Source organism: Salmo salar, chromosome ssa03, assembly GCF_905237065.1.
Source record: "Salmo salar chromosome ssa03, Ssal_v3.1, whole genome shotgun sequence".
Taxonomy (NCBI): domain Eukaryota; kingdom Metazoa; phylum Chordata; class Actinopteri; order Salmoniformes; family Salmonidae; genus Salmo; species Salmo salar.
Genome location: NC_059444.1, coordinates 14,180,079 through 14,204,639, shown reverse-complemented (window position 1 = coordinate 14,204,639; position 24,561 = coordinate 14,180,079). Strand labels below are relative to the sequence as shown.

At 43.7% G+C, this 24,561-nt stretch overlaps 1 protein-coding gene across 2 annotated transcripts in view; it reads right to left on the bottom strand.

Moving 5' to 3' along the window:
- Window positions 1–4,318: 4,318 nt before the first annotated feature.
- Window positions 4,319–24,561, bottom strand: part of LOC106598932 (gelsolin) — a 42,418-nt gene continuing 22,175 nt past the window's right edge. For both annotated transcript variants that reach the window (XM_014189959.2, XM_014189958.2), the window contains exons 3-17: window positions 23,551–23,705; window positions 21,506–21,667; window positions 20,984–21,133; window positions 17,042–17,131; window positions 16,597–16,729; window positions 16,251–16,339; window positions 15,721–15,936; window positions 11,632–11,765; window positions 10,672–10,762; window positions 9,981–10,151; window positions 9,653–9,827; window positions 9,153–9,268; window positions 8,876–8,953; window positions 8,693–8,753; window positions 4,319–4,945 (exon numbers count right to left, since the gene is read on the bottom strand). In XM_014189959.2, the coding sequence (XP_014045434.1) occupies window positions 4,785–4,945; window positions 8,693–8,753; window positions 8,876–8,953; window positions 9,153–9,268; window positions 9,653–9,827; window positions 9,981–10,151; window positions 10,672–10,762; window positions 11,632–11,765; window positions 15,721–15,936; window positions 16,251–16,339; window positions 16,597–16,729; window positions 17,042–17,131; window positions 20,984–21,133; window positions 21,506–21,667; window positions 23,551–23,705 (1,982 nt within the window). In that variant the 3' untranslated portion in view covers window positions 4,319–4,784. The remainder of the gene's footprint in view (window positions 4,946–8,692; window positions 8,754–8,875; window positions 8,954–9,152; window positions 9,269–9,652; window positions 9,828–9,980; window positions 10,152–10,671; window positions 10,763–11,631; window positions 11,766–15,720; window positions 15,937–16,250; window positions 16,340–16,596; window positions 16,730–17,041; window positions 17,132–20,983; window positions 21,134–21,505; window positions 21,668–23,550; window positions 23,706–24,561) is intronic.

Here is a 24,561-nt window from a genome sequence, read left to right as displayed (position 1 = left end):
AATTAAATTATTCAGAATAGCCTACAACACCATAAGGCATATAATTTAGCCACAGAGGATAAATGGCTTATTTTTACAAATAGGCTAGCTGGGGATTGTAGCCCAATAACAAGGAATAGCCCACAGTCTGGGAACGCGAGGCAAATCTGTCAGTGAAAAAACAGCATGCAGACAGACAAAACAGGCCTTTAGCAATATTTCAAATACAATCGAGGGAAAACACAGGTTGGAAAGCAAATGGCTCCTGGTGAAAAGAGAAGATTCTATGCTGTAGGCTACCAAAATATTTGATCAACTTCCAAAAATTGAGATAAGCTTTTGGCATGAGCCCATCAACCATCACCAGTGAGTGAGCTGAGTGTCATTGGGTGAGTCATCGAAACTGGAAAGCTTTATAATTTCCTCCTCATATTGTAGCCTACAATATAATTGTCTCCACACACCTACACCTAGGCTATTGATGGATTCAAGACAAGGTCGTTTTTATTGAACTCAGTGTCAAAGTAGCCTGCCATTGAGATCATTTATTTGTGCGGTATTAAAAAAGATTCTGCCGGTCTCAAATCATGTAAAATTATGTAGAATTGCATGAAATGTATTTAGAAAAAAGTTTCATTTTTCCGGGACCTTAGGATACTAAAAATATTCCCCATGTGTACAACTTCTGTAAGTGCCTCTACTCTATGGCTCTATTCCACTTTTCTCTCATGCGTTCCTGGACCTCAAAACCTCAGAACTCTCCAGGTCACCTGCAGGTCACCTCCTCTCACGGCTCACTTTTTGTTCCGGCACCTCCCGATTTACAAATCAACCACTGGACGTACCTAAGATTAAAAGCCTACAATAACACATACTTTGGTGTAGGTGGCCTAACCAGAAGCTTTCAGCCTATTTAAAGGCCCTCCTGAATGTCTTGCCTACATGGGCCTGCCATGGGTCAATCACTCACATAGGCCTAGTAATCTCCTGCAGAAATACAGAAAGCTTTCATCTCTTGTTTCTCTATAAAAACCTTTCTCAGTTTCTGTTAAAGTCCCTGCGGGCCTGTCCATCGGTGAAAGCTAATGTATAGCCTGAGAAGCTGTCATGACATTTTTTTTGAGCCAAGAGGAAAAAACCACCCAGTTTGACCTCCGAAGATTGGCAGTCAGAAATTCGCTGATGGCAGGACCAGCAAACATTTAAGTGGGCCAAAATTTGGGCACTCAAATCATCATAAAGTTATCATATAAGCATAGCCTACCCTATGCCCTACTGTAATTTATTGCACACAACAAATCATCTAACATATGATTTCACATTACAGACCAAATTGTCTTGTAGGCCTAGGTAAATCCATGACTCTTACATTTAACATGCGACTCACATAGACTTACATATAATAAACCATAGGCCTGTAATTAATAGACTATGAGACTAGAATACAATGCCCTGATATAACAGTAATAATCACAATAGGCTTGGCAACCTCTCACTGGCTCAGTGACCAGGAGATAGTAGGATAGGCTCAGTAACCAGGAGATAGTAGGCTAGGCTCAACGACCAGGAGATAGTAGGCTAGGCTCAGTAACCAGGAGATAGTAGGCTAGGCTCAACGACCAGGAGATAGTAGGCTAGGCTCAGTGACCAGGAGATAGTAGGCTAGGCTCAGTGATCAGGAGATAGTAGGCTAGGCTCAACGACCAGGAGATAGTAAGCTAGGCTCAGTGACCAGGAGATAGTAGGCTAGACAGCCACAAATGTAACCATAGGAGAGCCAAGAGCGTCATATTGAGTTAAAACACATGTACTTTTTAAATTACTCTGCCATTTTAAAAGTTATGTCCCCCCGTCCTTGACTTTTCATAAATAAATCTAACACACTATCATTGTTAGAATCTTAATATCACAAACAGAATGTGTTATAAGCAGTTATTTTCTTTTCTCTACGTCAGGCCTGTGCAGCTAATGGCCCATCTAAACAACACCTAAACTATATCAAAACTCATTTCACACATACATTAGCCTAAAGACAAGATTACCTTGACAATAGTCTGATTAGTAAGAATATTATCAGTTGTGAAATTGTATATGAAGAATCTAATGAACAGTGCAGATTGTCCTGTGTGGCTCAGTTGGTAGAGCATGACACTTGCAATGCCAGAGTTGTGGATTCGATTCCCAAAGGGGACCAGTATGAAAAATGTATGCACTCACTACGGTAAGTTGCTCTGCATAAGAGTGTCTGCTAAAATGTACTGTAATTTACACAGAGGCAAAGAAACAGAGTGGTGTGCATCTTGGAAAGCACAACTTGTTTGTCCTTGTCATCAATGGGCTGTTGCAGCAGATGACTTACACTCCTATCAGTTAAGAAGAATCAGCGCTAGTGCGCAAGCAATCAGCAACACTGGACAATTGAGGAGTGGACAAACATCGCTTGGTCCAACGAATCCCAGTTGCTGATGGCAGAGTCAGGATTTTACATTAGTCCATGGCCCCAACCTGCCTGGTTTCATCGGTACAGGCTGGTGGTGTACCAATGTCCAATCTGCAGAAACTACATGATGCCATTACGTCAGCACGGACCAACATCCAACAACGTTTTCCGACTTGTAAAATCCATGCCCCAAATAATTCAGATTGTTCTGGAGGGAAAGAGGGGTCCGATCCGGAACAAGATGGCTGAACCTAATAAACTGTGTGTATCCCTTTCATTTTCCCACCCCCTCCCTACTGCTTTCTATGAATTATATCTGATGGTGTATGCATGTTTAGACCAGTGCTTGACTTGGACTGAAATAGGTGCCGGTACTCATTTTGGGTGCCGGTACCGTTTATATTTAGGTGCAGGAACTCCTTAATAATACTTTTGTGGTAATAATCTATAGGAGGCGCAGGAACTCAAGCAGAAGAACATTTGAGGTGCCGATAGTCAGTTCCGGTGAACTCCTGCCCAAGTCAAGTACTGTGCTTAGGTAAAAATACAAATAATGTCCCATTTGGAACACTGACAAGTAGAGCATTAAAAAAACTATTTTGGTGGGCCTGGCTCCCCAGTGGGTGGGCCTGCGCCCACCCAGGCCCATCGTGCCCACCCGTGCCTATGCCCCTGGTGGCTGGAAAGAGCTGTCCATCAAAGCTCCCACAAGACTGTCTGATGAGCAGTTTGTTGAAGGGCACATGTCAATCACACCATGCGGCACTGCCATCAATGATTTATATATACACTAGATGACCAACAGAGGGCGCTGTTTTGAAGCCACCGCACCTCCATCTTGGCACTCCCCCATATTTGGAATAATATATTTTGTAAGCTATAAAAATGCATTTAGTAATGTCTAAATTTGTTTTTGCCACATGTATTCTATTATAGACATTTTAATGCATACCATTAAATTATATTACCTGAGCTAAAAATAAATATAATTTTGTTACTGTCCCCCATATTTTTTTGTTTACATGTAATTTTTACCTTGATAAATGTAATTGAAATACTGTAGAATTCCATTCATTCCTATTGAGGCCTGCTTCTTCTGGGGAGTACCAGTATGGCCGACCGATGGCTTCAAAGCCAGCAGCATACCACCCTGCATCCCACTGCTGGCTTTCTTCTGAAGCTAAGCAGGGTTGGTCCTGGTTGGGAGACCAGATGTTGTTGGAAGTGGTGTTGGAGGGCCAGCAGGGATCACCCTTTCTTCTGGTCCCCCCCAAAAAATCCCAATGCTGCAGGGCAGTGATTGGGGACATTGTCCTGTGTAGGGTGCTATCTTTCAGATGGGATGTTAAATGGGTGTCCTGATTCTCTTTGGTCACTAAAGATCCCAAGGCAGTTACTGTAGGGGTGTTAACCCTGATGTCCTGGCTAAATTCCCAATCTGGCCTTCATACCATCACGGCCACCTATCCACCATCCTCAGCTTACAATTGGCTCATTTCTCCCCTGTAACTATTCCCCAGGTTGTTGCTGTAAATGAGAATGTGTTCTCAGTCAACTTACCTGGTAAAATAAGGGTTAAATAAAAAACAATACATAGCATTAGCAATCCAGGGTTTATATTCATCATTGACTGCCACTGTAGATCTAAAGGTGGGAAGAAGGAAGACAACCTAGCCAGGTGGTGTGTAAAAAGATAACATCCTCTTGAGGGAGTCTTCCGTTGTTGAAGTAATACGGCTTTCTGTTCTCAGTTTTTTCCACTATTTGACTAACTTCAGAAGAAAGATAAATGTTACATGGAAGAGGTTGTGCTGATGTTAAAAGTATGATACCTTGGTCTGCTGTCGTTCCTATCCATGTGGCCACCTGTCAACATAGAAAATGTAGGCTACCAACGTGTTGTCATTTCTAGAGTTTCTATAGAAATACTAGGAATTTATTGAAAAAGCCATCCATAATACCATTTCAGAATCATCAAAAGTAATGTAAAAAAAAGAGCAGACATATTTCTCCAGCAGAGATATCCTGTTAAAATGCAGCATGCTTCAAATGAGACCTAAGTCTCACTGGTAATCACATATCATGACTTCACAAAGTATAACAAAATACCCGTTGGATTCAATAGACTACTGGAGTAAACAGGCTCCCAAAGATAAGGTTTTTCTTTGCTCCAACAGCAGATAAAAAAGGCATGCTAGGTAAATGTTTCGTATGAGTCTAAAAGCGACAACATTATGGAATAAAAAAAACTAGAGTAAAATAGCAGTCCAGGGTGTTATACTGGTACTCTGATCCAAAGAGTGGGGCGGGGGAATGACATGCATATGTGTAAGTGCCAGATAGGTAAGGGGGTGGAGTTTGGCATTTAGAAGCGAGCATGGATTGTCTTCAGAGGGTCTGTTTCCCACATTTTTGGGTCCCACGCCTGGAACCAGCCAGTGAAGGTTGGGGGTTCAGCCCCCTGTTTGATGGTGGTGATGGACAGCCCTCTGCGTCCAGAGGGGTCTGAGTCCACATAGTCCTTAGCTAGAGAGGGAGGGAGAGAGAGAATGAGATTTACATTATTCGCTGTATATTGAGAGATCACAAATAGAGAACGGTTACATTGTGTTACCAAAGGCACCCCTACAATATATGGTTTGAACCATAAAATATTTTTCTGAAGGCCACAGAAAGTGGGGCTTAAACCATAGCTGAAACCAATGGTTCAACTGTATATAGTGGTGAGTCTGAGGGAGAATACAACATTCTACCATTCGAAAGTTTTGGGCCACTTCGAAATTTCCTTGTTTTTGAAAGAAAAGCACATTTTTTGTCCACTAAAATAACATCAAATCGATCAGAAATACAGTGCAGACATTGTTAATGTTGTAAATGACTATTGTAGCTGGAAACAGCAGATTTTTTATGAAATATCTACATAGGCGTACAGAGGCCCATTATCAGCAACAATCACTCCTGTCTTCCAATGGCACGTTGTGTTAGCTAATCCAAAAGGCTAATTGATCATTAGAAAACCCTTTTGCAATTATGTTAGTACAGCTGAAAACTGTTGTACTGATTAAAGGAGCTATAAAACTGGCCTTCTTTAGACTAGTTGAGTATCTGGAGCGTCAGCATTTGTGGGTTCTAGGCAGATGCTGGCCTTCTAGTTGCAAAGAAAAAGGGTTTTCTAATCATAAATTAGCCTTTTAAAATGATCAACTTGGATTAGCTAACACAACGTGCCATTGGAACACAGGAGTGATGGTTGCTGATAATAGGCCTCTGTACGCCTATATAGATATTCCATAAAAAATCAGCCGTTTCCAGCTACAATAGTCATTTACAACATTAACAATGTCTACACTGTATTTCTGATCAATTTGATGTTATTTTAATGGATGAAAAACGTGCTTTTCTTTCAAAAACAAGGACATTTCTAATTGACCCCAAACTTTTGAATGGTAGTGTGTATATATATATATATATATATCTGCTCAAAAAAATAAAGGGAACACTTAAACAACACATCCTAGATCTGAATGAAAGAAATAATCTTATTAAATACTTTTTTCTTTACATAGTTGAATGTGCTGACAACAAAATCACACAAAAATAATCAATGGAAATCCAATTTATCAACCCATGGAGGTCTGGATTTGGAGTCACACTCAAAATTAAAGTGGAAAACCACACTACAGGCTCATCCAACTTTGATGTAATGTCCTTAAAACAAGTCAAAATGAGGCTCAGTAGTGTGTGTGGCCTCCACGTGCCTCTATGACCTCCCTACAATGCCTGGGCATGCTCCTGATGAGGTGGCGGATGGTCTCCTGAGGGATCTCCTCCCAGACCTGGACTAAAGCATCCGCCAACTCCTGGACAGTCTGTGGTGCAACGTGGCGTTGGTGAATGGAGCAAGACATGATGTCCCAGATGTGCTCAATTGGATTCAGGTCTGGGGAACGGGCGGGCCAGTCCATAGCATCAATGCCTTCCTCTTGCAGGAACTGCTGACACACTCCAGCCACATGAGGTCTAGCATTGTCTTGCATTAGGAGGAACCCAGGGCCAACCGCACCAGCATATGGTCTCACAAGGGGTCTGAGGATCTCATCTCGGTACCTAATGGCAGTCAGGCTCCCTCTGGCGAGCACATGGAGGGCTGTGCGGCCCCCCAAAGAAATACCACCCCACACCATGACTGACCCACCGCCAAACCGGTCATGCTGGAGGATGTTGCAGGCAGCAGAATGTTCTCCACGGCGTCTCCAGACTCTGTCACGTCTGTCACGTGCTCAGTGTGAACCTGCTTTCATCTGTGAAGAGCACAGGGTGCCAGTGGCGAATTTGCCAATCTTGGTGTTCTCTGGCAAATGCCAAACGTCCTGCACGGTGTTGGGCTGTAAGCACAACCCCCACCTGTGGACGTCGGGCCCTCATACCACCCTCATGGAGTCTGTTTCTGACCATTTGAGCAGACACATGCACATTTGTGGCATGCTGGAGGTCATTTTGCAGGGCTCTGGCAGTGCTTCTCCTGCTCCTCCTTGCACAAAGGCGGAGGTAGCGGTCCTGCAGCTGGGTTGTTGCCCTCCTACGGCCTCCTCCACGTCTCCTGATGTACTGGCCTGTCTCCTGGTAGCGCCTCCATGCTCTGGACACTACGCTGACAGACACAGAAAACCTTCTTGCCACAGCTCGCATTGATGTGCCATCCTGGATGAGCTGCACTACCTGAGCCACTTGTGTGGGTTGTAGACTCCGTCTCATGCTACCACTAGAGTGAAAGCACCGCCAGCATTCAAAAGTGACCAAAACATCAGCCAGGAAGCATAGGAACTGAGAAGTGGTCTGTGGTCACCACCTGCAGGACCACTCCTTTATTGGGGGTGTCTTGCTAATTGCCTATAATTTCCACCTTATCTACATTGTAGAATAATAGTGAAGACATCAAAACTATGAAATTACACATATGGAATCATGCAGTAACCAAAAAAGTGTTAAACAAATCAAAATATATTTTATATTTGAGATTATTCAAAGTAGCCACCCTTTGCCTTGATGACAGCTTTGCACACTCTTGGCATTCTCTCAACCAACTTCGTGAGGTAGTGACCTGGAATGCATTTCAATTAACAGATGTTCCGTGTTAAAAGTTAATTTGTGGAATTACTTTCCTTCTTAATGCGTTTGAACCAATCAGGTGTGTTGTGACAAGGTAGGGGTGGTATACAGAAGATAACCCTATTTGGTAAAAGACCAAGTCCATATTATGGCAAGAGCAGCTCAAATAAGCAAAGAGAAATGACAGTCCATCATTACTTTAAGACATGAAGGTCAGTCAATACGGAACATTTCAAGAACTTCGAAGGTTTCTTCAAGTGCAGTCACAAAAACCATCAAGCGCTATGATGAAACTGGCTCTCATGAGGACCGCCACAGGAAAGGAAGACCCAGAGTTACATCTGCTGCAGATGATAAGTTCATTAGTGTTACCAGCCTCAGAAATTGCAGCCCAAATAAATGCTTCACAGAGTTCAAGTAACAGACATATCTCAACATCAACTGTTCAGAGGAGACTCCATGAATCAGGCCTTCACAGTCGAATTGCTGCAAAGAAATCACTACTAAAGGACACCAATAATAATAAGAGACTTGCTTGGGCCAAGAAACATGAGCAATGGACATTAGACCGGTGGAAATCTGTCCTTTGGTCGGATGAGTCCAAATTTGTGATTTTTGGTTCCAACCGCCGTGTCTTTGTGAGACACAGAGTAGGTGAACGGATGATCTCTGCATGTGTGGTTCCCACTGTGAAGCATGGAGGAGGAGGTGTGATGGTGTGGGGCTGCTTTGCTGGTGACACTGTCAAGTGCTCACCATATGTGGGAACTCCTTCAAGACTGTTGGAAAAGCATTCCAGGTGAAGCTGGTTGAGAGAATGCCAAGAGTGTTCAAAGCTGTCATCAAGGCAAAGGGTGGCAACTTTGAAAAATCTAAAATAGATTTTGATTTGTTTAACACTTTTTTGGTTACTACATGATTCCATATGTGTTATTTCATAGTGTTTATATATTTACTGTTATTCTACAATGTAGAAAACAGTAAAATAAAGAAAAACCCTTGAATGAGTATGTGTGTCCAAACTTTTGACTGGTACTGTATATAAAGGTCCTCGTTTGATTATATAGATAGAGTTAGAGCTCATGTTCAATCAGTTGTGGCCCCAGTCTTGGTCCTGGAATAGGGGCCATTGTGGAAGTTTGTTTCCCTGCGTGTTTGTCCTACCTATTTTGGGTGCTCCAGTTCTCTCTTCCGCATTTGCGTCATTGCCGATCCAGAGGAAGATCTGGCGGGAGTTCAGAAATGCTGTTAGCTTATAGACTTTCAGATTCACTCTGCATTGTTTTTTTTAGAGCAGAAGATGAACACGCTTGTGAATCATGATATGGATGGGGGAGCTTCACTCACTTGGTCCCAGGTGTCCAGCAACATGACATCATCAGTGGCCAGGTCAGTCTGTTGGAAGTCTCCAGGAACCTCTTCCACCTGATGATTGGAGGATTACAACATGTTACAGCACTTTGGAACATGGGCACATTTGACTTTTGCATTGTACTTTGTATTACCTATGCCTTTTTCTCTCCTCCTGAGTGACACTGAATTTCCCATTGGGGATGAATTGAGAATATATCTATCCAAGAGAGTTAGTTACGTTAGACACACTCAACAACAATCCATCACTTACACTGAGGCATCCGGTCTTGTTGGAGCAGCCAAACAGGCGTGGAGGTTTGACCATGTTCTGCAGACTCTTGGAAGTCTGGTACTCCTTCTTCCCTCCCAGGGCAGACCAGAACCCAGCTAGGACAGAAAAGACCAGAATGGATTAGTCTCGTTGGTTATTTGGCACTATATAGAGTTTTGTTGTGATATGTCAGGATGTGTGATGTTTCGCACATTTCAATTGTCTAAAGTTGTTTCCTCTCCATGTAACCTTTCCTTCATCAACACTGATCTGAAAAAAAGTAGATAGGCAATCAAATACATTAAAGGAAGCGACCAACAAGTTGCTTTCCCATATCCTGTGATTTCAGGCTGTAGATGAAGGATAAGACAAGAAGAGGAAGCCACATTGGACTATTGAGATGCACCCCACGTCATACTATTGAGATCCAGCCAAATTAATAATATTAAGATGCACCCCACTTTATACAATAAACCTGTAACACCAGATGGAATCCTTACCTGGCTCCTTGCCCTCGGACACATTACTGCCACTGCCACCCAGGAAACCCACCACGTGCTTGGCGGCGGCCATTTCCTCCTCGCTGGCACCCACCCCCCTCCACACAAACATGGCGGTGGGAGATTTCAGCACAAACACATCATTGGTGTTCAGGAAGGAAGCAGAGGGCTCTACCTGAGAGAGAGAGGAGACAGAGAGGTGCTTCAGTCATTTTGATGGTTTAGGCTAAGAATTGTTAGACACTTAATCTTCCTCAAGCAATCACACACACAGGCACAGTGTGGTCCCACTTTGACACACATACACACACACACACTGAGAACTCACCTCTACAGCTCGTGTAGCGCGGGTGGAGGATTGACGAATGTGGAAGAGGCGGGTGCTGCCAGTACCCGACTGTCCTCCTTTACGGGACGTCCCTCCATTATGGACCATCATGGGCTTGCCCTGGAACAGGCTCATCAGGTGGGGGGGTTCCTGACCCTGGGTCACACGCACCTGGAGGGGGAAATGGACACTCAATGATAACTATGTAGAAGAAAACCCATTCTAAAGTCACAAGTAATTCTTGTGATTTAATACAATTTTTGTAAAAGATTGCTTTCCTTATTATAATATAATATACTGTCATGATGGAACATTATGCGTCAATATGGTAACCATTAAAATTGTACACACACTGGAAGTAAAACAAAGTGTGACTGCCCTCTGCTGGACAGTATAAAAAACTTTCCACAGAATTATTCAGTCTATAAAGACAAAATACACACGTGGTTCAATAATATGACTTGTGAGAGACTGGACACCAATGCAGCAGCTGTCCTTGCCAAAAGATCCTACATCATGCCATCGGCTTTATGAAGCACGATAAATGCAACGGCTTCCGCCTATTAACTTATAGTGCTTAGTCCAGTGACCTTACGAATCTAAATTTCACACCGTCGTACCTATTGCTCAGGTGCTTTCGGACTGTGAGTGTTGGGGACATGGGGAGGAGATGGAGAGGATAGAGACCCACCTGAACAGGGGCTCCTCCCATCGAGTCATCCAGCTTCACCGTGAGGAAGGCAGAGGCTGCCAGCTCATCCTGGGTGCACTTCAGCCCCTGCCTGTCACACACAGATACAGATTAACACATACACACACACACACACACACACACACACACACACACACACACACACACACACACACACACACACACACACACACACACACACACACACACACACACACACACACACACACACACACACACACACACACACACACACACACACACACACACACACGTCAAGCCCATCTTATTGAGACCTTTCTACAGGTATCGAACATGCACTACTACAAGTACTGAGTCAGTTTTGCCATGATAATTTCAGATACATCCTTCTTTATGAACTAAGACTAAGAGAACACATCTAAGGGTTTCAGAATATTCCAGAACAGGTTGGGGTAAAGTAAGATACCCTGTTGGTGTGATTTGTTATTAATGATGGTCTGGTTTTGATGTAATTTGCACTGACTAGGTGGCAGATGCACAGTAGATGATAAGGTGTGGTAGCCTAGTGTTTAGAGCATTGGGCCAGTAACCGCAAGGTTGCTGGATCGAATCCCCAAGCTGACAAGGTAAAAATCTGTCGTTCTGTCCTTGAGCAAGGCAGTCGTTCCCCGGATGCCGAAGACAGGGATGTCAATTATGGCAGCCCCCCCCCGCGCACCTCTCTGATTCAGAGGGGTTGGATTACATGCAGAATATACATTTCAGGTGTATAACTGACTAGGTATCCCCTTTCCTTGTAGAGCATGTCATTTGAACTGTCTAGGTGTAAATAAATGATGTCATGTTTATAGCATAGTTGTGGATGATGTCATATGTACTGACCAGGTGTAAAGTATATGATGTAATTTTAACTGTCTAGGTGTAAATAAATGATGTCATGTTTACAGCATAGTTGTGGATGATGTCATTTTTACTGACCAGGTGTAGATGATGTGCTGCTCCCTGCCTCCCAGCCTGTAGCTGTAGAGGATGAGGTAACAGTCTCCTCCGTAGAACTGGCCGTAAGAGGAGGGATCCACAGCCACCTTATCACCATCCTCAACACGCCAGATCTGAAACCAATAGTATAATTCTCCACGTGTATGTTGCTGCCCTGATTTGTTTGAAAAGTGCCCAGCACGCTTCAAAACCTTGTATTTACCAGGGCCAGTTTTCCCAAAAGCATCTTAAAGGCCCAGTGCAGTCAAAAACGTGATTTTTTTCCTGTGTTTTATATATATTTCCACACAATGAGGTTGGAGTAATACTGTGAAATTTATGATAATGATAATGCCCTTTAAGTGTAAAAGCTGTTTCAAAAGATTGCCTGAAATGTATGCCTGTTTTGGTGGGATGGAGTTTTGGCCTGCCTGGTGACCTATAAGAAAGAGAGTTCCAAACCTCTCTGCCAATAAAAGCTACTGAATCTAACGCCTGCCTCAGACCACTCATAGAACAGCTACTGAATCTAACGCCTGCCTCAGACCACTCATAGAACAGCTACTGAATCTAACGCCTGCCTCAGACCACTCATAGAACAGCTACTGAATCTAACGCCTGCCTCAGACCACTCATAGAACAGCTACTGAATCTAACGCCTGTCTCAGACCACTCATAGAACAGCTACTGAATCTAACGCCTGCCTCAGACCACTCATAGAACAGCTACTGAATCTAACGCCTGTCTCAGACCACTCATAGAACAGCTACTGAATCTAACGCCTGCCTCAGACCACTCATAGAACAGCTACTGAATCTAACGCCTGTCTCAGACCACTCATAGAACAGCTACTGAATCTAACGCCTGTCTCAGACCACTCATAGAACAGCTACTGAATCTAACGCCTGTCTCAGACCACTCATAGAACAGCTACTGAATCTAACGCCTGCCTCAGACCACTCATAGAACAGCTACTGAATCTAACGCCTGCCTCAGACCACTCATAGAACAGCTACTGAATCTAACGCCTGTCTCAGACCACTCATAGAACAGCTACTGAATCTAACGCCTGTCTCAGACCACTCATAGAACAGCTACTGAATCTAACGCCTGCCTCAGACCACTCATAGAACAGCTACTGAATCTAACGCCTGCCTCAGACCACTCATAGAACAGCTACTGAATCTAACGCCTGTCTCAGACCACTCATAGAACAGCTACTGAATCTAACGCCTGTCTCAGACCACTCATAGAACAGCTACTGAATCTAACGCCTGTCTCAGACCACTCATAGAACAGCTACTGAATCTAACGCCTGTCTCAGACCACTCATAGAACAGCTACTGAATCTAACGCCTGTCTCAGACCACTCATAGAACAGCTACTGAATCTAACGCCTGTCTCAGACCACTCATAGAACAGCTACTGAATCTAACGCCTGTCTCAGACCACTCATAGAACAGCTACTGAATCTAACGCCTGTCTCAGACCACTCATAGAACAGCTACTGAATCTAACGCCTGCCTCAGACCACTCATAGAACAGCTACTGAATCTAACGCCTGCCTCAGACCACTCATAGAACAGCTACTGAATCTAACGCCTGCCTCAGACCACTCATAGAACAGCTACTGAATCTAACGCCTGTCTCAGACCACTCATAGAACAGCTACTGAATCTAACGCCTGTCTCAGACCACTCATAGAACAGCTACTGAATCTAACGCCTGCCTCAGACCACTCATAGAACAGCTACTGAATCTAACGCCTGCCTCAGACCACTCATAGAACAGCTACTGAATCTAACGCCTGTCTCAGACCACTCATAGAACAGCTACTGAATCTAACGCCTGTCTCAGACCACTCATAGAACAGCTACTGAATCTAACGCCTGTCTCAGACCACTCATAGAACAGCTACTGAATCTAACGCCTGTCTCAGACCACTCATAGAACAGCTACTGAATCTAACGCCTGTCTCAGACCACTCCTAGAACAGCTACTGAATCTAACGCCTGTCTCAGACCACTCATAGAACAGCTACTGAATCTAACGCCTGTCTCAGACCACTCATAGAACAGCTACTGAATCTAACGCCTGTCTCAGACCACTCATAGAACAGCTACTGAATCTAACTCCGGTCTCAGACCACTCATAGAACAGCTACTGAATCTAACGCCTGTCTCAGACCACTCATAGAACAGCTACTGAATCTAACGCCTGCCTCAGACCACTCATAGAACAGCTACTGAATCTAACGCCTGTCTCAGACCACTCATAGAACAGCTACTGAATCTAACGCCTGTCTCAGACCACTCATAGAACAGCTACTGAATCTAACGCCTGTCTCAGACCACTCATAGAACAGCTACTGAATCTAACGCCTGTCTCAGACCACTCATAGAACAGCTACTGAATCTAACGCCTGTCTCAGACCACTCATAGAACAGCTACTGAATCTAACGCCTGCCTCAGACCACTCATAGAACAGCTACTGAATCTAACGCCTGCCTCAGACCACTCATAGAACAGCTACTGAATCTAACGCCTGTCTCAGACCACTCATAGAACAGCTACTGAATCTAACGCCTGTCTCAGACCACTCATAGAACAGCTACTGAATCTAACGCCTGTCTCAGACCACTCATAGAACAGCTACTGAATCTAACGCCTGCCTCAGACCACTCATAGAACAGCTACTGAATCTAACGCCTGCCTCAGACCACTCATAGAACAGCTACTGAATCTAACGCCTGTCTCAGACCACTCATAGAACAGCTACTGAATCTAACGCCTGTCTCAGACCACTCATAGAACAGCTACTGAATCTAACGCCTGTCTCAGACCACTCATAGAACAGCTACTGAATCTAACGCCTGTCTCAGACCACTCATAGAACAGCTACTGAATCTAACGCCTGTCTCAGACCACTCCTAGAACAGCTACTGAATCTAACGCCTGTCCCAGACCACTCATAGAACAGCTACTGAATCTAACGCCTGTCTCAGACCACTCATAGAACAGCTACTGAATCTAACGCCTGTCTCAGACCACTCATAGAACAGCTACTGAATCTAACGCCTGTCTCAGACCACTCCTAGAACAGCTACTGAATCTAACGCCTGTCTCAGACCACTCATAGAACAGCTACTGAATCTAACGCCTGTCTCAGACCACTCATAGAACAGCTACTGAATCTAACGCCTGTCTCAGACCACTCATAGAACAGCTACTGAATCTAACTCCGGTCTCAGACCACTCATAGAACAGCTACTGAATCTAACGCCTGTCTCAGACCACTCATAGAACAGCTACTGAATCTAACGCCTGCCTCAGACCACTCATAGAACAGCTACTGAATCTAACGCCTGTCTCAGACCACTCATAGAACAGCTACTGAATTTAACGCCTGTCTCAGACCACTCATAGAACAGCTACTGAATCTAACGCCTGTCTCAGACCACTCATAGAACAGCTACTGAATCTAACGCCTGTCTCAGACCACTCATAGAACAGCTACTGAATCTAACGCCTGTCTCAGACCACTCATAGAACAGCTACTGAATCTAACGCCTGCCTCAGACCACTCATAGAACAGCTACTGAATCTAACGCCTGCCTCAGACCACTCATAGAACAGCTACTGAATCTAACGCCTGTCTCAGACCACTCATAGAACAGCTACTGAATCTAACGCCGGTCTCAGACCACTCATAGAACAGCTACTGAATCTAACGCCTGTCTCAGACCACTCATAGAACAGCTACTGAATCTAACGCCTGTCTCAGACCACTCATAGAACAGCTACTGTCTCAGACCACTCATAGAACAGCTACTGAATCTAACGCCTGTCTCAGACCACTCATAGAACAGCAAACTGCGTCGTTAGATTCTTTTTAGCCCTCCCGCGTCACTTTATACAGACTTAGTTCAGCGGTCTGAAACATACGGGCAGTGAGCTACATCTGGTCCCCTAGCCAATTTAGTGTGGCACATGGTTGTCTTTGTAAACATAAACAGACAGACCCTGGGCAAAATGACTATGAGAACCCCGACTAAGTTATTTCCATTGTAGTCCAGTGTTGTGTTTTACCTGGACTTTGCCCTTGCCGTCGTCCACCATGTTGTGCTGGGCGGCCATGTTGTTGTTGGAGTGGAGGGTGGAGGCGTCGAAGGGCACTTGCTCCACCTTGGCGATGCGGCCGATGCTGTAGGCCTTACTGGGGCCCGTGGTCTGATCCTTGTCCTTCCAGTCACTGAAGAACTGCTTGAACAGAGTGGTCTCGCCTCCTGCTGGTAGGACCTGGATCTGCATGGCCAAAGAAAAGTAAGAGTCAGTTGTTCTGTTGTTTACCATGAACCTCGATTTCCTCTCACATGCATTCCAATAGCCAATTGATCATTTCAACTTACAAGTATGCTTATGTGAGACTAGTTCACTAACAATATTTGTTTTCAATTCATTATTGTTCAACATTTTAAGTGACTTTAAAAAAAAAGTGGACATAGCTAACAACATTTTAAAAATAGCCTAGTAGTGCCTGAGCAAGACCTAGCAACGGTCGAAATGTTTTCATCCATGCTCATTTAAAAATGTTACTTCACATTATTCCATCAGCGTACCTGCGTCTTATCGGAGTAGCCCTTCTCTTTGATGAACTGCTGGGCTGCTGACATGGCTGCTTTACGCTCGGCTGCATTGGCCTTGGGTCCTAAGATGGAGATAAGATAGAGTTGATTAATCATCAACACATCTCAACAATACTCTGTGCACAGGGATTTAGTGAACATTTACTTGACTTCTCATTCTGAATCTTGCACAATCCTACACAGTAGAAGTATACTTTTTTTTTAAAAAGTTTTTTATATATGAATCACTTTGAACTGCATTCTATGTAAGAAATGTGTTGCATAGATAACGTTTGATATCCTGGGAAGTATTTAAAAACAGTGGAGAGGACTAGTCTACCTTTCCATACGAAGACGTTCTTGTCCACTCCGTTGTCCAGGATGTAGCACTCCTCAGCGGTCAGCATGGCCTGTTTGAAGGGGCTGGACGAGGCCACCACCGACGACTTCATAGAGCCAGAGGCATCGGAGATCTACAAAATACACCAAGATGAGATATCAATAAATACATCAATTTATACTGTACATATATTGACAGTACTCCCTTGAAAAATCATTTGTTCTTCTCAAATGAATCCTTAAATAATATATGCAAAATGTTATGAACAACTAAACACATAACGTCCTAGATTCCCAATGCATGTGAATGAGCTTGAGAGATCAACAACGTGTGAGCACTGAGATGGACAACACCATTATCAAGAGAAGAGAACAATGAGATAGGAACAACAATTACAAATCATTATACTGATGTTGAACAACAAAGGTGCAGTAACATCAGTTACCATATAGAGGGCCCCCTTCTTCCTGTTGGATGTGTCCACCTTCTCATCATCAGGGGTGCCAGGAGGGATACTGGGTTTGGGCCCCAGAGCCTAGGACAGATCCAAAATGGACGATTAGCTTCATACAGAGACTGAGCAACACCAGTCTCTCCTTTTTATTTTTCTCTCTTACCCTCTTTCACTTTCTCTCACTCTATTTCTTTCTCTCTCTCATTACATTGTTTTCAGAGCCATTGCCACACACTTGTTTGATGGGCCCAGTTTTGCAAAAGGCTATGGCACAGAGCTGGCACAGTAAGGACACAGGGCACAAATCTTTTGTGCCGATATATATTCCCACGGAACCGCTAGTGGGTGAGGGGTATTTCAATTTCCAGGGAACTCCTCATCAATGTATAGCACCATTTTATGATATGGTATCATCGTCACGTCCAACGATGGAATATTTGAATGTTATTTGGATACAGTAGGTGTGTAAGTACGAGTGATTTGCTTGTGTGTGTGTGTGTGTGTGTGTGTGTGTGTGTGTGTGTGTGTGTGTGTGTGTGTGTGTGTGTGTGTGTGTGTGTGTGTGTGTGTGTGTGTGTGTGTGTGTGTGTGTGTGTCACACTTATATCCAATAGTTCTTCACGGCTGTATGTAATAAGACTTAAGATTTCCTGGGGTAACAATGTAAGAAATAATACCTAAAAAAACGAAATACTGCATAGTTTCCTAAGGACTCAAAGTGAGGCGACAATCTCTGTCGGCGCCATCTTGTAGAAATTTGATTTGATTTGGATTTGTGTGTATGAACGTGTTTAACTATACTTGTGGGGACCAGAAGTCCCCACAAGAATAGTAAACAAACAACATTTTGAACAACTGGGGTCAAATGATATTTCTAGGGAGTTTAGGGTTAAGGTTAGAATTAGTGTTAGAATTAGGGTTAGGCAGAGTTGTGGACTCGAGTTACTTGACTTGGACTTGAGTCTGAATCAATTACAAATTTGATGACTCGAATTGATAGAAAATAAAATAACTTGGACTTGGAGCCCCTAGACATGGGACTTGATTTTGAATTGAGACTGATGACTTGAAAGTATCTGGCCAGGTTTTGTAATTTTTTGTCACTCATTTTGTGGCATAGAGTCTCCGTGGATTATTCACGCAGCCAGAGACAGTAACCGCGGCATCACCCTTGTAATACAAAATAACATCCAAATTTGAACAGATTGGCTAGTGAAACACACCCTCGGCACTCTGATTGCACCAGCAAACTGTCAATCAACACAGGTCGGGAGAACTGGCGAACAGACTGCTGATTTTCTGTAGGATCGGTTGCAGCGCAAACATCAAATTGGAGGGAGAGAGGATTGCCATAATGCAAAAAAATATGCAGCTCCAAAACTTGTTTGGTGATGTGGAATTACGATCACGCTGCGTATTGGTCCGATCCTTCCGAAAGCCCTGACAACTAATGGTCTTTTAGCATGTAGGCCTAACAATTTCCGGAAATTGATCATTTACTTATGAAGCTTTGCATTTGGAATTTGTTGTTAAAATGTATTCTTACTATGGCAAAGACTCTCGTCACTCACGCTCTCCAAACTCCTGCCAGTGGAGTGCTTTTTTTCCTCTTGTTGAAATGTTTGCGTTGCTTTCACACGTTTAAATTCACAGGCCCTATGTGAAAAATCTATATTCCATTTAATACAAAAATAATTGTAGAACCAGTTTATTAGTTGTAATTGCCAATTACAATTTTGGTCCTGGGGGCCAAGTGCTTATATTATGTAGTAGGCCTACCTGCTTGAGCTCCTGTTAGACAGATTCCATTTGGCTTTTTAAGGGGAGGCTGAACAGTCTTGCACTCTACCAGTGTCCGTTAAGATAGGACAGGTTAAGCATGATACAGAGGCTATATCTTTTGGGCTATTGCCGTGTATATTTGGTAAATCTACTTGTATATTTGGTATGAAATGGCGCTTTCACCATTGGAAACCTGTAAATTAATCTACACTCTGAGCACGTCAACCTGCCTTGCCTTCTGCTGATGTCATGCCCTTATGACAGCTACAATATCCCTATTTTACATTGACATTGGCTGAAAGAAATCACAAAGAGGGGAGAGAGGGAGGGAGGGAGAAAGAGAGCGAGAGAGAGCGAGTTGTATCGGGAAAAAAATATATATATTCTTCTTAGTTTACCTTTCACTAATGCATCTAATTTAGCCTTTCAACAACCTGACTCAAATGGAACAGTTTGGACTACTGATTTCACCCTAGATCAGCCAGATGCTAGATGCTAGACGTTAGATCAGCCAGATGCTAGACGCTAGACGTTAGATCAGCCAGATGCTAGACGCTAGACGTTAGATCAGCCAGATGCTAGACGCTAGACGTTAGATCAGCCAGATGCTAGACGCTAGACGTTAGATCAGCCAGATGCTAGACGCTAGACTTTAGATCAGCCAGATGCTAGACGCTAGACGTTAGATCAGCCAGATGCTAGACGCTAGACGTTAGATCAGCCAGATGCTAGACGTTAGATCAGCCAGATTCTAGACGCTAGACGTTAGATCAGCCAGATGCTAGACGCTAGACGTTAGATCAGCCAGATGCTAGACGCTAGACGTTAGATCAGCCAGATGCTAGACGCTAGACGTTAGATCAGCCAGATGCTAGACGCTAGACGTTAGATCAGCCAGATGCTAGACGCTAGACGTTAGATCAGCCAGATGCTAGACGCTAGACGTTAGATCAGCCAGATGCTAGACGCTAGACGTTAGATCAGCCAGATGCTAGACGCTAGACGTTAGATCAGCCAGATGCTAGACGCTAGACGTTAGATCAGCCAGATGCTAGACGCTAGACGTTAGATCAGCCAGATGCTAGACGCTAGACGTTAGATCAGCCAGATGCTAGACGTTAGATCAGCCAAATGCTAGAAGCAAAAGTGTGCAGTGAATGTGTCACTGTCTGTCACCTTGATTACTCCAATATGTCTCTCGACCTGTGTACCTACGTTATAAACTTTCATTTGTATGCTAGGTTGTAGCAACCTCATGATGGGTATAGGGAAAATTCCAGTATCATGTAGTAGCCTAAACCTATCGACGTTACATTGAACTGGATGAATGGAATATCAATGAAAGTCACCCAATATGCTGTAATAGAAATAAGGCCATGCTCATAGAAAAAATAAAGTTCCCTCTAAACGGCACCAACCATGTGTATGTGTGTGTGTGTGTGTGTGTGTGTGTGTGTGTGTGTGTGTGTGTGTGTGTGTGTGTGTGTGTGTGTGTGTGTGTGTGTGTGTGTGTGGATGTGTGTGTGTGTAATAATGATTTGGTGGGTGCTTATATTAATCCTATTTCACACAAGTGTGTATTATACACATGTGAATTGGAAGTGTGTTTTTTGCCTAACGCTCCCTGTGACACCGTCGGAGAGTGGGGTCACGGCCAGGGTCAGACATTATAAATGGCGAACCTGGAGTTAAGTGCCTTGCTCAAGGGTACATCGACAGATTTCTCACATTTTCAAACTAGCGACCTTTCGATTACTGGCACAACACTCTAACAACTAGGCTACCTGCTGCCACGGTGTGTGTCTGTACAGAGTTTCTGTGTGTGCTTCTGATTTTGCTTCTCTGTGTGTGTGTGTGTGTGTGTGTGTGTGTGTGTGTGTGTGTGTGTGTGTGTGTGTGTGTGTGTGTGTGTGTGTGTGTGTGTGTGTGTGTGTGTGTGTGTGTGTGTGTGTGTGTGTGTGTGTGTGTGTGTGTGTGTGCGTGTGTGTGCGCGTGCGTGTATGTGTGTGTGTGTGTGTGTGTGTGTGTGTGTGTGTGTGTGTGTGTGTGTGTGTGTGTGTGTGTGTGTGTGTGTGTGTGTGTGTGTGTGTGTGTGTGTGTGTGTGTGCGTGTGTGTGTGCAAGCATGTTTGTGTGTATCCCTATCCCTCACCTCAGTGAGTTCCTGTGGCTCAGCACCATCCTCCACCATGTGGAGCTTGGCCCTGCCATTCCTCTCATTGTCCCTGATGTCAATGGCCACCTGGGAGGCCTTTAGCCTCTCAAAGCGGTTACACTCACTGCCACACCACTGGTAGATATCCTGAAGAAGAGGTAGAAAAGAAATACAAGAAATAAAGGGTTTATGTTTCCAGTGGTAGCACGTACGTACAGATATTACTGTCCGTTCGGTGACTACGGGCTCTAATCGTGTGTTGATATTCCATTCATGTTACTTAGCCAAAAGCCCTTCAGGCTTGTAGGGCAAAATCCTAACTTAAGATGCATAGCTTGACATTTTATTCAAATATTCCATTGGCGTCAATACATGACTAAGATGTGAGATACTGCACCTATAAGTGTTCATGTTACTTAGCTCGTAGCCCTGATTCCAGCTTACAGTTTTCCAATACTGTAGCCTACATATACACAGGCCAGATCTACATTTCACCTGTACTGTAGTGTAGAGGTTTACCTTGCCCAGGTCCACGATGAAGCAGTCTCCCTGGTTGAAGCTGGCCCAGGACAGTACCACCTCCGTGGCCCGGATGGTCCGCCTCCCCTTGATGTGCAACAGACGCTTCACGCTCATGTCATTGGTCACGACGTGCTGGAAGCCTGAAGCCACGCCCCCTTGCTGTGATAGGAGGGGTCAAATAATGTCAAAGAGTAAAGATGAGCTCAGACGCTTGTTCGGTGGTGCGCAATGTTTGAAACCTTGCAGCTTGAAATGTATTACATAAAACTTACATTATTCCCTATTCGACAAGACAGATTTCTACCTTAATGTGCTGTCAGCTGACCCTTCCTGGTAAGCCGCCACACAAAAACATGCATATGGATGTTAGAGGAAAATATTGAATCATGATAAAAAAATTACAAATGGTGATAGCGGCAACATTGCCCGATCTGAATACGAAACCAGATTTCGGTTTTCAAACCATAGATATCACTGTCCAAACTTCAATTTAACTCAAACAATTTGTCCATTGGTTTGGGGAAAAAACGTTGGCAAATCCCGGTTCTGCTTTTCCTCTCAAGGGCATACAAAGTGTGTTCCCACGTTATGTGATTATGAAAATTCCCCAAATGAGAAACAGATCTACTCTGAGGGAGAGAGTTCTCCTGAGAAAGAAGGATAACTTTCCATGGCAGAGAAGCAGCTATGTTTATTCTCATGGAAAGAATGTTTTATGTCTACAGGGTAATGAAGGTTTCAGATAATGAGCCCTAGCTTGGTACCCTGTTCCCCTCTACCTCTTTTCTCACCCCTCCCTCTTTCTCCCTCTTACCCTCTCTCTTACCCTCCCTCTTTCTCTCTCTTACCCTCTCTCTTACCCTCTCCCCTCTCTCTCAATGTCCAGATGCTTTTTTATCAGCGTGTGTGTTTTGAGGTTATCTCATTAAAGTAAGACAAAAGTCTCTCTCTCATCTTACCCTTTCCCCTCTTCGTTCTGCTCCCTCATAATCCACATCTCTTTCTTTCTCCCTCTCGCTCCCTCCCTCTCTCTATTTTTCTCTCTCAAGGACACTGTGTGTAACTCTAAAATAAAAGGAAGACAGTTTCCACAAACCGGACATTTCAAAATGTAAACAGAACTGGGTTAATTACTGCCATCTAAACCAAGGTCTGAGGCTTTTCTGGAAACATAAAACAGATGGTGAGAGAAACAGCAAAGGGAAAAACTCTCAAACCCCACAGTTGTTGTATTTATAAGGATTTCAAAATGGCTGCCGTTGACATGCTGGTTGCAGTGACTATAGTGCCTGTCACACGTTTGGTTGTAAACATGACAAAGGCTAAGGGGAATCTATGCTAATGTCTATGAACTTCAGACTCATTCACTTCATTGCAAAGTTTATGGGATGTTGCTAATGATTAAACCAGTGCTTTAATCATTAGTGACATCCCAGTGATGTCCAAACCGTATCCAGTTTTTCTATCCAGTTTTATCCAGTTTTTCAATATTTTCTATATCTTATTTTTGGATCAGTAATAATGACTTAATCCTTCTGACCTTATACTGATAGAGTACGTCAATGGATGTCCAAAGAGTATTCCTTCCTATTGCCTAACGCATTGCCACAAACAGGAACGATTGTAACAGAGATGTTGCAGATCGCTACGACCAACCCCTCTTGCCCTAACTGTTACCTTTCTAATGCAACACAAACCCGTACATTTCTAATGCACAATAAACCACTTCCTTACCATAAACTAACCCAGGGTTTCCCAAACTCGGTCCTACCCCCTAGGTGCACGTTTAGATTTTTGCCCTAGCACTACACAGCTGATTGAAATAATCACAGCTTGATGATGAGTTGGTTATTTGAATCAGCTGTGTAGTGCTAGGGTAAAAAACAAAATGTGCACCCAGAGGGTGCCCCAGGACCGAGTTTGGGAAACCCTGAACTAACCCACTGTTCTTGTGCAAAGTGTCATTAGTGGATGCTTAATTGGAAGAAAAAATGAATTACTTCCCACTCCACATCTTTCAGCTGTTAGCAGAAGAAGCTGACCTTGTACTTGATGCCAGACTTAAAGTAGCCCAAGAAGGTGATGGACTCGTTGTTCTGGACCTCTCTGAACTGGACCGGCCCTCCGCCCAGGAAGTCATCCAGCTGGGTGGCAAAGATGGCCGCCGCTCCTCTCTCATCCTGAGAACACTCATCCCCTGGAGGAAAGAGAGGAGAGAAAGTTAGAAATCATCCACAGAGAAATTGCTAAAACTTGTTTTGACCAATAGCGGTTAAGTATTGCCTTTCCAAGCCTTTATTCAAACTGTTGAGTATGGTATAGGTGACTGCCTGTTTTGGTTATAGCCAACTTCTTTTGTAATTACAGTACACCAAGCTAACTAGTGAAAGTCTACACGCCGCTTGCACAGTCTTCACATTTTCCTGCCTTAAAATTAAATGGGGAAAAAAGGGACTAAATTTGACTTATTTCGTACTTATCTTCACTGCCTACTCCACATTTTCAAAGTCAAAGCAAAAAATAAAAAACGAACATGTCTTGATTGCATATGTCTTCACACCCCAGAGTTAAAACTTGGGGGAAGCACCTTCGGCAGCCATTACAGCTGTGAATCATTTTGAATCAGATTCAACCAACTTTGCACAACTCTCAGAAAGTATTCACGCCCCTTGATTTTTTCCACATTTTGACGTGTTACAGCCTGAACTTAAAATTGATTAAATGTAGATGTTGTGTTACTGGCCTACACACAATATGGCATCATGTGAAAGTGGAATAATGTTTTTAGAAATGTTTATAAATGAATTACAAATGAAAAGCTGAAATGTCTTGACTCAATAAGTATTCAACCCTTTTGTTATGGCAAGCCTAAATAAGTTCAGGAGTAGAAATGTGCTTAGCAAGTCACATAGTAAGTTGCAGGGACACACTCTGTGCGCATTAATAGTGTTGAACATGATTTTTGAATGACTACCTCATCTATGTACCCCACACATACAATGGTGTGTCAATACACCCAGTCACTACAAAGATAGAGGCATCAGTTGTCGGAG